We start from the raw sequence: 13,960 nt of genomic DNA on the forward strand, positions 1-13,960 counted from the left end.
TTACAGGACCCTCAGATTGCCAAACTGGAGTACGTAACCCTTCTTCAAGGAAAAAGGCAATTCTTTTCCCAAGGTAGGTGTTGGTTGGTACGCTTATTTCAAATTCATACACTTTTTTGTTCAATTTCAAACTATTCTAGATCTTTCAGTCTAAATCTTCGTGTTAGTTTCATTGTGTAAATAGTAGTAGATAACCCTAATCCCATATGTATTAGGAGTAGGACATGTATTGTGTATATATAGGGCTCAGTGTATCATTGTCTTAATACATCAATAATATATTTTCTCCCGTGCATTCTCACATGGTATCAGAGCTACCGTGAGAAATTAATCGTTGTGCGTCATTCCAGCGATATCCGGGAAGAAATAACTCAGTCACCGTGCAAATTTCCGGTGACCTAAGTGACTAATTACGTCAAAGTCACTAATTATCAGTGTTGTGCAAAATCCAACACCACCAAAAGGTCCCCAAGAGAGATCCGACCAAAACCCAGAAAAGTTCACCTGAAAACACTCATCCACGCGCCCCCACGCGCTTGCCGGAGCTCTGCCGCCGCCGGCGCGTCTGTCTCACGCGCCGGCGCGTGAGGGCTGTTCCGGCCAGAAATTCAAAAAGTTTCTTTTGGACAGTGTGTTCTTCGTGTTTTTCCGAGCCTACCCATCAAGTTTACATCAGATTCTGACAACTTTGGAATTTTCCGGCGAGCTACAGTGATTTTTCCGGCGTGAACAGTGATCCAGCAATTTTCTGCTTTTTTTTTTCCGGCAAAATATTATAATGGAATCATTACCTGAAGCCTTTACCTCACAATCTGTTGGATTAAATGCAATAAATCCAATCCAGATGATTTCTTTACCAGATTATATTGAGTTCCTTCAGTACAAAGCACGTAAACAGACATCTTCAGGATTAACCTCCGTCGTTCCAACAAATACTAGCATGACTGGTGTCTCTCAATCTTCACCTTCTGAGTCTTGGGTCATTGATTCAGGTGCATCTGATCATATTTCTGGTAACAAATCTCTTTTCACTAGTATCTCATATTCTGAATCTCTTCCAACAGTCACAATGGCCAATGGGTCTCAAGCCATGGCAACTGCAATAGGTCAAGCAAGTCCACTTCCTTCCTTACCTTTAGACTCAGTTCTTTATGTTCCTGGTAGTCCTTTTAATCTCATAGCCGTTAGTCGCTTAGCCAAATCATTTAAATCTGTCGTTCTATTTCTTGATGACCTTGTTTTTATACAGGAACGCAGTAAAGGGCGGATCATTGGTACCAGACGTGAATCAGATGGACTTTATTACCTTATCCTTGTAAAATCACATGGACTCGCATCTTGTCTTCCTCCAATAACTTCTCTCGTTACTGATTCACCAGATTTATTACATAAACGGTTAGGACATCCCAGTTTGTCAAAACATCAGAAAATGGTACCTGGCTTATCTCACTTGTCCACTCTAGAGTGAGAGTCGTGTCAGCTCGGTAAGCATACCCGCTCCCATTTCCCCCGTCGTCTTGACAATTGAGCAGAGTCACCTTTTACTTTAGTCCATTCAGATGTTTGGGGTCCTAGTCGGGTTAGTTCTACCTTAGTATTCCGCTACTTTGTCAATTTCATTGATGATTATTCCAGGTGCACTTGGATATTTTTGATGAAAAATCGATCTGAGTTGTTTTCTATTTTCCAGACCTTCCATGCTGAAATTCAAAATCAATTTGGGGTTTCTATCCGTACATTTCGTAGTGATAATGCCCTAGAGTATTTGTCTTCCCCATTTCAGCAGTTTATAAACTCCCATGGGATTATTCATCAAACATCTTGTCCGTACACATCCCAACAAAATGGGGTAGCTGAAAGAAAGAATAGACATCTTATTGAAACTGCTCGTACGCTACTCATACAATCTCATGTTCCGCTGCGTTTTTGGGGGATGCAGTTCTTACATCTTGTTACCTTATTAATCGTATGCCATCTTCAGCTATCCAAAATCAAGTTCCATTCTCTGTCCTGTTTCCCCACTTACCTTTGTTCTCTCTTCCACCCCGTGTCTTTGGGAGTACGTGCTTTGTTCATGACCTGATTCCAGGAAAAGATAAGTTAGCTCCTCGTGCTCTTAAGTGCATATTTCTGGGTTACTCGAGAACGCAAAAGGGATATCGATGTTATTCTCCTGACCTTCAGCGATTTCTTATGTCTGCTGATGTCACCTTCTTTGAAACCTAATCATACTTCACAGGTCCAGTTAATCACTTAGATATTTCTGCGGTGCTACCTGTTCCTTCTTTTGGAGATTCAGTCCCTATCACCCATTCATCTTCCTCCATAGCTCCACCGCCTACAGTTCCAGTTACAGCTCCACCACCTATAGCTCCAGTGCCACCACCTAGTCCAGTTCCACCAACTATAGCTCCAGTGCCGCCACCTAGTCCAGTTCAACCTTCTACAGCTCCACCACTCCTGACTTATCATCGTCGTCCGCCCCCAGCATCAAGCCCAGCTGATTCACGTCCTGCACCTGACCTTGCTAATACTGCGAACTATCTCCTCTTAATCAACCGATTGCACTACGAAAAGGTATACGGTCCACACTTAATCCTAATCCTCATTATATCGGTTTAAGTTACCATCGTCTCTCATTATCCCATTGTGCATTTGTGTCATCTTTGTCCTTTGTTTCCATCCCTAAGTCTACAGGTGAAGCACTGTCTCATCCCGGATGGCGACAGGCAATGATTGACGAGATGTCTGCTTTACATACGAGTGGTACTTGGGAGCTTGTTCCTCTTCCTTCGGGTAAATCGACTGTTGGTTGTCGTTGGGTGTATGCAGTCAAAGTTGGTCCAGATGGCCAGGTTGATCGACTTAAGGCTCGTCTTGCTGCCAAAGGATATTTGGACTCGATTACAGTGGTACTTTCTCTCCCGTGGCTAAAATTGCATCAGTCCGCCTTTTTCTATCCATGGCTGCTGTTCGCCATTGGCCTCTCTATCAGTTGGACATTAAGAATGCTTTTCTTCACGGTGACCTTGAAGATGAGGTTTATATGGAGCAACCACCTGGTTTTGTTGCTCAGGGGGAGTGTAGTGGCCTTGTATGTCGGTTGCGCCGGTCCCTCTATGGTCTAAAGCAGTCTCCTCGAGCCTGGTTTGGTAAGTTCAGCACAGTTATTCGGGAGTTTGGCATGACTCATAGTGAAGCTGATCACTCTGTATTTTATCGACATTCTGCTTCAAATCTCTGTATTTATCTGGTCGTTTATGTTGACGATATTGTTATTATGGTCAATGATCATGATGGTATTAGTAAGTTGAAGCAACATCTCTTTCAGCACTTTCAGACTAAGGATCTGGGCAGATTAAAGTATTTTCTGGGTATTGAGGTCGCTCAGTCTAGCTCGGATATTGTGATCTCACAACGGAAGTATGCCTTAGATATTCTTGAGGAAACAGGAATGACAGGTTGTATACCTGTTGACACTCCGATGGATCCGAATTCTAAACTTCTGCCAGGACAGGGGAAGCCTCTTAGCGATCCTGCAAGATATAGGCGGTTGGTTGGTAAATTAAATTACCTCACAGTGACTAGACCTGACATTTCCTTTTCTGTGAGTGTTGTGAGTCAGTTTATGGATTCTCCATGTGATAGTCATTGGGATGCAGTTGTTCGCATTCTTCGGTATATAAAATCAGCTCCAGGCAAAGGCTTATTGTTTGAAGATCGAGGCCATGAGCAGATCGTTGGATACTCAGATGCTGATTGGGCAGGATCACCTTCTGATAGACGTTCTACGTCTGGATATTGTGTCTTAGTAGGAGGAAATTTGGTGTCTTGGAAGAGCAAGAAGCAGAATGTGGTTGCTCGGTCTAGTGCAGAAGCAGAATATCGAGCAATGGCTATGGCCACGTGTGAGCTAATTTGGATCAAACAGTTGCTCAAGGAGCTAAAATTTGGTGAGATTAGTCAGATGGGACTTGTTTGTGATAATCAAGCTGCTCTTCATATTGCGTCAAATCTAGTGTTCCATGAGAGAACAAAACACATCGAGATTGACTGTCACTTTGTTAGAGAAAAGATACTTTCGGGAGATATTGCTACAAAATTTGTAAAGTCAAATGATCAGCTTGCTGATATTTTCACCAAGTCCCTCGCTGGTCCTCGTATTAGTTATATATGTAACAAGCTCGGTACATATGATTTATATGCACCAGCTTGAGGGGGAGTGTTAGTTTCATTGTGTAAATAGTAGTAGATAACCCTAATCCCATATGTATTAGGAGTAGGACATGTATTGTGTATATATAGGGCTCAGTGTATCATTGTCTTAATACATCAATAATATATTTTCTCCCGTGCATTCTCACACTTCGAAGTGTAGAAATCTTTTTCATATCATTTTGTATGCAGATCAGACATGCAGGGGCGAATTCAGGATTTAAACCCTATGGGTTCAACTTCTAAAGTTGTTAGCATTGAACCCATTATATTTTTATAGTTATGGGTTCATAAGTACTATTTTTGTAATTTTAATAAATTCTTGCACATAGATATTTACTCCGCGTTGAAAGTTATGGGTTCAATTGAACTTGTCCCTAACCCCCTACATCCGCCCCTGCACACATGCCAATGCGTAATAATGAAAAAGGATACCATAAATTACAAAGGGAAAAAAACATGGAGCAAAATATCTGGTACTTATACAATAAATTGATTTATAAGAATGTAGAAACTTACTGAACACTAACTAATCATCAGGGTTTTCAGCTGAATACCTAATGCAAAACACGAGCGAACCATATCTAATGGTATTCTTATATATGGGTAAAGTTCCAAGGCCGTGTTATCCCAATGTAACCATGTAAAGCAATCTAACACGGACAAATAACTCATTTACGAACATAAGTCTATGGATTAAAGCATTCAAGAAGTAAATGCAAATTTGTCATTTATGATAAATAAAACATCAAAGCAACAATACGCACCTCTACACCACCGATGCAAAAAAGAACCACCAAGATTTCAAAGAACCACGTGAACCTCATCAACTTATATAATACAATCAAGAAGCAGGAAGCAACAACAACAAATAAGACTGCTGATATCATGTTTATATCCATGACAGTGCTTGAACCACCAGTTCCAAAATTTGGAAGATCTTCCTCTGAAGCATCCTACAAAAAGAACAAATAGAGAAGTCACTGCAAAACTGAAGCCAAAATATCTAACAAACTCTAGCAAAGCTTGCTACTTGGATAAAGGATGGATGACCTTCAACAGCTTGTCGTGCTCTATAGCTGCTTCTCTAGCACTCCAAGCAGCCCAATAAGAACCACATAAGATTGTACCAACAGCCATCAGCCACAAAAATACTTCGGCAATGTCCACTACAGGTCGTCTTGGAGAGTAGAGTTGCACAGTAACTAAATGAAAGAGCAAAAGATTTGGAAAAAGAAATTGTAAGTCAAAGTACCACCAGAATTTCAAATTCATAAACAAAGTAATGAAAGCCTTTTGAAAATTCTGGTCAATGAACTTAGTTGTTTACTTATCTAAGATACCTCAAACATTTTATAATCATTGGAAAAAAAAGAAGATATCCATCATTTTAAGCTAGATTTATCACAAAACATAATTAGAACCTCTGTTTTTTAAAAGGCAGAATTGGGACTCGCCCGGGGCGGAGCACTCGTAAAACGCCCCTGGGCTTATGTGTGAGGCTTAGTTCCATGAGACTTACGCATCGGCCATCAGGGCTTACGCCCCGGACACGCCCATCGCCCAGCGTACGGGGCTCGCCTAATAGAACTTTATGCAATTGTATGTAATTAACCTTGTAAATTCTCAAATTTTCTTAATAAATCGTTGACTATTCAAAATTACTTTTTTCCTAATTGTAAATTATTAAGTTGAGAGTATTTTATGTCATAATTAAAATAAAAATTATTGCACGTTATCTACTAAGACTGCTATGATAGTTAATTTTAAATAAATCTTTCATTTAAAAAGTATTTATTTATTAACTTTTGTTATGTCTTTACTAGTATATAATAGTCCATAATTTTTTTATGATTAATTTTCTAAATATTTTTTTTCACGTTTACGAGATACAATACTTATTAATTTAATAGCTCAGTATTAGCTAGTAACTATTTACAAATAATTAGTTATCATGGTATTGTACAGTGAATTATGTATCACTTTATTAACTTGTTGAAACTTACAAATGAATGATGCTTGAGAATCATATTTTAATTGTGAATTATGTTTTTATATAATTTCTCTTTCAAATAGAAAGCATATTAAATAAAAGGAGTATTTTTAAAAAAAAAAATCAAATTATAATATTGAAATTCTTTCAAGATTCATTACTCCTTAAGAGATACATATAAGATTTCGTATCGAATATATCCCTTTTGATGTTTGAGTTGTAAAGACGTTGCAGCTAATTTGCATATTATGATATATGTCATACTTTTCGTATTATTCGTAGTTTAATTATAATTTATAAATATTTTAAATAGATTATTTGTTATATTTTTGTGATTTTAATGTAATTTTTATAATTAAGTATCTTTTATTTTGTACTATCTTATAATTTTTGAAATTAGTAAAATTTAAATATCCGTTGGACTTACGCCCCATGTCTCGGGGCTTACGCCTCGCCTCATGCCCCCGCCTTTTAAAACATTGATTAGAACACATGAATTAATGATCTGGAGAAGTGTGTTATCACTTACTCGCCTTTGTATGTTTGTTTACCTTATTCCGTGCATAATCAAGTTACAGGTTGAATCAAATTAGAAAAAAACCAAAGCCCTAGAGGCTTGATTAGGTGTAGTATTTAACAGCATTATCCCTGTCTTGAGCTCTTAACGGTGGCTGAACATGTTGCTTTTCAGCATAGATCAACTCGGATGTGTTTTCTCATCTAAGTTGTGACTCTCCTTAGAAATTTACCTGATGAGCGATTCAAAAGCATTTTATCCAGCGTTGCCCCAGCATCCTGAGGTAGCATAACAGCAGGTATGTGTATATCTAGGTCAGTTTCTTCAGGATCACAAACCATCTTGTAAAGTTCTGCAAGACAAATGACATCCGTAAAACAACTGCAAGCAGTAATGTATAGGCAGCATAGAACCAACAGAAAAACAGCAAGAGCTCCACATAACACCCTCAGACAAAGAACAATGAGAAGAAATAGCAAAAAATTTATCCTTAGGCTTCATTTATCCAAAACTTATTCTTGCTGCAGAATACATTCAGTTACTGGCATCAACCTGAGTACACTACATATTCATCAATCACCAATTACCTTTTTGATTATTTACTATCAAGATTGCCGAAGCCCCTGCCGCTTCTGCATTATTAGCCTTTGTAGTGAATTTGCAATGGCCGCGATCTACCATGATGACCTCTCCAGCAAGCTAACAAAATAAAAAGCATTATTAGCAGCATAAAGCAAAAGGCCATTGAAGTATATATTTGGTAAGCATTTATATGGAGGAAATAACCTTCTTCCTTGGAGGCTTGCAACAATCCCGAGGGTCAGAAAGAGTAAGGGGAGTTTGCTGTGCATTTTTCTCCTTTGACACAATAGTAGTGCCAAATCTAGCGCCAACACCAACAAATTCTGCATCCTCTTTACCATCAATCCAAGTTTGAACTTTCACCTAACCAAAGAAAAGGGAAGAAGAACAATTGAAACTGAATTGGACATATTTTTTCCTTTTTGGGGGTAAGGCGTACATTTAAATAGACAAAGACTCATTAAAATATAGCATCAAGCTAAATAAAGCACCTCCCACAGCTAAATTTCCAATAGCCAAAGCACAATAAAGCAAAATAGAACAAAATAGAGGAAACCCAGTGTGAAAAATAAAAGTAAACACAGGATCCAGCCAAAAGCAGTCATTAATGCAAGCACAATAAAGCAAAATCAAACAAAATAGAAGAAACCCAGTTGAGAAAATCAAAATAATATATGATCAAGCAAAAGCAGCACCTTTTACAGCTAAATTCTAATTACTCCTAACAACAAGGCAAAACTAAAGAAAATAGAGGAAACCCAGTTGAGAAAATAGAAGTAACATAGTATCAGGCTAAAAATAGCACCTTTTACTACTAAATTTTAACTAGTCCAAGCCCAAGAACACAAAATAAAGGAACCCCGGTCAAGAAAATAGAAGTAACATAGGATCAAGCTAAATATAGCACCTTTTTCAAAAGTAAATTTTGAATAGTCCAAGCACAACATTAAAAATATAGACAAACCCCAGTTGAGAAAATTAACATTTACACATGATCAAGCTAAAAATAGCACCTTTTACAACTAAAATCTCACTAGTCCGAGCACAAGAACACAAAAGAGCACAAAATTGAAGAAAACCCAATTACGAAAATCACATAAAACGAACTGGGTCGAAGAGAAACAGAGCATTAAAAATATAGAGGAAACCCAGTTGAAAAAATTACTAACATTTAGACATGATCAAGCTAAAATAGCACCTTTTTACAACTATTTTTTCAATAGTCCAAGCACAAGAAAACAAAAGAGCACAAAATTGAAGAAAACCCAATTAAGAAAATCACATGAAACAAACTGGGTCGAAGAGAAATTGAGCATTAAAGATTCAGAGAAAAAGTTATACCAGCACAAAGTCGTTCTCACAGCCGGGTTTCTTGGGTGCTAAGTCATCGTGATGAACAATGTCACCTGCTGTAACTTTAGCAGGATAATTCAGTGAGAAGAATAATACCAATCCATATATAAAAATTAGAGAGCTAATAATCCTCATGGATTCAATTGAAAATTCTCTTTTTCTTGTTGGATTCACAGTTCATCACCATACACTAGAAAGACAGTATTCCAAGAAAAGCAATTACTACCATTTACTTTTTCGTCATGAAAATATGTGATTTCTATAACTATTATAGAATAATGAGTGGAGAAATTCAAAGGAGGAAATGATGAGTTAGTTGATCAGTGGACTTGGATCTACTATTTTTCCCAGAAGAGGTGTACTGACTTCACGAAGTTTAAGGGGGCTATCTTTTCCTTTTACTTTTTTTTTTTTAATTGGACAAATATTCTTTGCAAAATGCAATAATTAATTATGAAGGCAAAAGAATTTTCCCATCTTTTTTTTCTAGAATAAGTAGCAAACATAATATGTGGTTTATGGGTACTTATAGAGGAATTTACGTGGAATACAACTTATTTAATATTTATTTAAATATGTTACAACTACTTTTAGATTATCATATATAATGCAACTTTTTTAAAATCTACAACATTCCATATTTCTAATATATTTCTCTTAATTGAGTTATTAGTACTGACTCCTTAATTTTCTCATTCATTAACTAAATGGTATTGAGAAATCATAACACACTTGTTCTCTTTAATATTCAATTATCTTACCGTACCATATTGAGAATGAACAAACATTCTCTTCCACAATTCTATGTAAATAATATTATTTTTTCCTTGCACTTCAATTTCATCTGCTTGTTTGAGCACTCAGAGGAGTCGCCCAAACCACTTATTTTTGGAAATATTTGTCGTGTTACCCATGGAAGCAGAATTAGTTACAAATTCACCAAGAACAACAATATCGCTAATGAATTTGGATTTCGGATCTTCAAACTTATTTTGATCTTTGTTGTTCATACCAATAGTGTTCTTTTCTTCCTCTTTTTTCTTTCTATTGTTCGGTATTAAATTCAATCAATAAAAATTGATATTCTTAAATTTATTTTCTGAGACATTACCGTGATTCAATATTTTAATTTGAAAGTAACAATGTTTAGTCACGTTGTATCATGAATTAACGCAAAATACCAAATTATTAGTTTATGAATATGGTATAATATAGGTAGATACTTTTCATACAGTATATATGAATACATTAATATACGTATTTGCAAAATATATTTAGATGCTCTATTATCTATATGCAAATAAAGAACATTGGACATAATAGGGTTATATATAGTATATTTATAGTATATGGTATATAGTATGTAGTATATAGTATATTTATTCTATGTACAATATACAATTTCTTTATATTATATATATACTTAGGTAGAAAGTATATTATTTTATTTATATATATAAGTTAACCCATTATTTCATCTGTAGAATATATAATATATTTTATTGTTCATTAATGATTAAATATATACATTATACAATATATTATATATTTATACCACTGTATAAGAGGTATACGATATACTATCAATTATATGCAATATTGTAAAAAGAGTATTATTACTCGATGAACATATATTATATATAATGTAATCTCTTACCTATTTTTAAATAACAGCCAAAGAACAACTTTTAAGAGATGATTCATTGTATTTGAGTTGTAGTCCATTTGGTTAAACTAAGTTTTAGGAATTTAGAGATTTTTTAAGAAATTCAGTTAGAGTAATTTGTATTTTAGTCGTAGTCAATTCAGTTAGGCTTAAATTTAGAAAATGTTAAGGATTTCATTAAATATGCTAAAATTTTGGGATCCTCATTCACTGATTTCCGTACAGGGAGAGAAGAAAGAGAATATTTTTTTAGGGATACTACCATATTTGTAGGGTGGCTTAACAAAGCTGGATACTCTTTAATTTTTTAAAACATAAATAAAGTTGTACAAAACGTAAATCAAATAATAGTTGTAAATAATATAATATACTCTTATAGAAGTTGTAGTTGTGAAAATTTCCCGTACTTATAGCTACCTCAAATTAATAATAAGAGTAATTATTTTTACAATTAAATATTTATAAATATAAATGAATTTTTCTATAAAAAAAATCTTGCGACTTGCAGCTTATTTGGACGGTTGGTACATGTCGTTTTTAATGTATCATATTGTGTTGTATTGTTTGATGAATACAACGCTCAGATAGATTATATCGTTTGCCGTCGTTTGATGATGTCACCAACAATATAAAGAATAGACTTGCAATATTAAACGTTTTTTCATTATCCGTTTTCCGTTTTTCGATTATGTAACTGAACCTCTTCAATTCCCGGTTTATTATTGCATAAACTAGCCATTTATGTTATGGCATTTATGCTATGGCCGTTTTGCATAAACAACCATTTTGAAGAGTTGCACCTCTTCAGTTTCAGCCCAACATTGGCTATAAATACAAGTCCATTCTCTCATAATTTCCATACGATTTTCTAAGTTCTCCTCCTTTCTTCTGCATACTCTTCACATCAAAGAAAGCAACAGTAAGTGTGATTTGCTACCGAACTTTGTGTTCGCTGAAACACTGGGGTTTGAAGTACCACTATAGCAGTGTGTAATTCGTCCTATCCTGGGAGGAAATAATCCATAACCTTGGGTACTAGGAGGGGATTAAATTCCTTAAGAAAACACTGTGAATTCAGTGGGCTCGGATTAACTTTTATTTCGTTTACATTTTATGTTTATAAATCTTTTTATTTTTTCAGAATTAATTTACAAATAAAGATTACTAACAAAAGTTTTACACGGTAGCCAATGTTCATCGTGGTCATCATTAATAGGACAATCTCGTAATTAGGAAAAGTTTAAATATCAATTTCTATTGACCACTGTTGTTCAATTGAAAAAACATAGGCGCTTGTTTAAAGTTGAAGTTTTTAGATTTCAAAACTCAGTTTTTGATTATTTTTTTAAGTTCTAATTTGTGTTAAATCTCGAATAAAGGTAAAGATTTGAAAATTTTATAAAAACCAATATTTTCAGGATTTTCTGCAAAAGCTCAAAATAAGTTTACAAACTTCAAAAATACCACCTTTTTATTTTCCTGTTACGTAAGAAACAAATTAAGAAACTTCATTCATGATCTTAATATGGAATAATATTACGTGGGAATATAAAATTCTTGAATATATCATTTATGCTCTCTGTCATTTTCAATTGTCCTATCATTGTGATTTTCACGATAACGCCATGTGGATTTTAAGTGCTTATTCGTTTTTGTAAAATAAAAACTGTTCTAGAATTTTGGACTTTTCTGCGGAAAATTACTTATTTCTAGCAATTACGATAGGTGAAACATTTAAACTTGGGGCAATATAAGCATGTTCACCCCCAATAGTTTTCAGAATTTGCACTTTACATCCATGTCAATGAAGAGTTAGTATATAACATCCTCACATAATTTAAAGAGACTATATTATGTTTCTTTCATCGTTTGTTATATTTCATTTTCATTAAAAGAGGCAAAACATGATGTGACCAACATTTGGTGGAAGTGCAAAATATGTCTCAACATGTTTCCAATTTGGGCTGAGTTGGGTGAAACATACGGCAATTTTGTTCATACAATGCTCACACTTATCCGTGTGATCTATAGATCATACGCTCGAGTCGTAAAAGCAGCCACTAATACTCGCATTAAAATATGCTGTCTACATTACACCTCTTGAGGTGCAACCCATCGTGTCAGACTGCCAAAGACCTTAATTGATTACTGCTAGTGGCAAACAAACTTGCTCTAGGCTAGACGCTTTGTATGTAGACGCTAAATTTACTTGGAATAAAGAAAAATATGTTCATACGGACACATCCTGCAATTGAATGCATGTATGTTGGTGCAAGAGGTTGCTTTGTATGTAGAAATTTACTTGGACTAAGGAGTTATACGTTCCTGCTTGATCGCTCTATCTACTTTTGTTTTATTATTTTTCGTTTGAGAATTATACAACCACCAAACCTACTTTTAATCATGATGTCATATCTCATGAAACTGCATGTGACTGTCATGCAAGAAACGGGCCTTATGTTGGGCAACTTGGCATGGCCACGTCATTAAGTCCCCAAAGTAGTTGGTTCATGTCACAATCTTGATCATTTAGTAGCTATCAGTTACCTGGAACGGCGAAACCATAATTTAAAGCTTATAGACTCAAGACAAATAATTTCTACTAAGGGGTTCAAAAAAGAGTTAAAAAATTTAAAAAGATTACGGCTAGTGAGAATTGAACAAGGGACCTCATTAAGGTTTTGAACCCTCTTGACCACTAAGTTATCCTTTGGGTTGTGTCAAGGGATTTAAAATATAATATATAGAGGCACAAAAAGAAATTTTGTATAAGTAATTTTCCGACGAAGGGGGTTGAACCCCCTTTCACCCCCTAAATCCGCCCCTGACTACTAGGTTCAACCAAACCTGTAGCCGAAATTCTAGCTTGGCCCCAGGACTGACCTGTCTAGCAGCTCGTGACTCAGTCAGGTAAGCTGATTGAGTAAACTTGTAGCTCATAAACCAAAAGATTCTTATGTTTTTTTCCAGTGAACAAACAATCAACACACCCTACTTGTTTTACAATAAAAACAGTGCTTTAGGTATGCATTCAAGTGTTTAGGAGGAGACAGATACTGAGACACTGCCTAGTTTAACTTCATCATTATGCATGTAGCCAAGTAGTGCAGTAGACAGTACATAAAAAGTGTAGACATAACAGATAATTGGTGTGCTAAGCCTAAAAGAGATGGTCATCTATGTATACAACAACAACTATGCCTAAGTCCCAAACAAGTTGGAATCGGCTATATGAATCCTGTAGAAGAGACAGAGGACAGCTGAGCTTACTATTCTCAAGTAAGTTTAGACAGGAAATCCTTATCTGAAACAACGGAACAGATTCTCAACTCAATAATTGCTCTTTTATCCCTATGTACTTTCATCTATACAAACATAATTCCGCGAAGGGTGGGAGAGCCAAGAAGCCCTCAATGAATTTCATTCTAGAGATGGAGATCCTTGTCAAACTCAGGCTTCAGGTTCTTACAAAACTGGACTCTGCTTTGGGCAACATGTTGCTGTTTCTCAGGAAGATCACCAACATGTAACAGCGGCAAAGTGTTAATCTGCCCCAAAAAGAGAGTACTTAAACTTCAGATAAAATGATCAAAGCTAAGAGGAAATGAACAAGCTCTTCATTTAATTTTTTTTT

General features: G+C 35.6%; 2 protein-coding genes across 2 annotated transcripts in view; both read right to left on the reverse strand.

The window, feature by feature from the left end:
- LOC109213298 (signal peptide peptidase-like 2) overlaps nt 1-9,127 on the reverse strand; it is a 20,481-nt gene extending 11,354 nt beyond the window's left edge. The window contains exons 1-6 of the mRNA XM_019377081.1: nt 8,649-9,127; nt 7,512-7,670; nt 7,313-7,424; nt 6,958-7,077; nt 5,269-5,420; nt 4,983-5,171 (exon numbers count right to left, since the gene is read on the reverse strand). Of these exons, the coding sequence (XP_019232626.1) occupies nt 4,983-5,171; nt 5,269-5,420; nt 6,958-7,077; nt 7,313-7,424; nt 7,512-7,670; nt 8,649-8,795 (879 nt within the window). The 5' untranslated portion in view covers nt 8,796-9,127. The remainder of the gene's footprint in view (nt 1-4,982; nt 5,172-5,268; nt 5,421-6,957; nt 7,078-7,312; nt 7,425-7,511; nt 7,671-8,648) is intronic.
- A 4,268-nt stretch (nt 9,128-13,395) lies between these two features.
- Nucleotides 13,396-13,960, reverse strand: part of LOC109213299 (UDP-N-acetylmuramoyl-L-alanyl-D-glutamate--2,6-diaminopimelate ligase) — a 4,820-nt gene continuing 4,255 nt past the window's right edge. The window contains exon 6 of the mRNA XM_019377082.1: nt 13,396-13,874. The gene's annotated coding sequence lies outside the window, so the exon portion shown is untranslated. The remainder of the gene's footprint in view (nt 13,875-13,960) is intronic.

The sequence above is a fragment of the Nicotiana attenuata genome, unplaced genomic scaffold, assembly GCF_001879085.1.
Source record: "Nicotiana attenuata strain UT unplaced genomic scaffold, NIATTr2, whole genome shotgun sequence".
In the NCBI taxonomy this organism is placed as follows: domain Eukaryota; kingdom Viridiplantae; phylum Streptophyta; class Magnoliopsida; order Solanales; family Solanaceae; genus Nicotiana; species Nicotiana attenuata.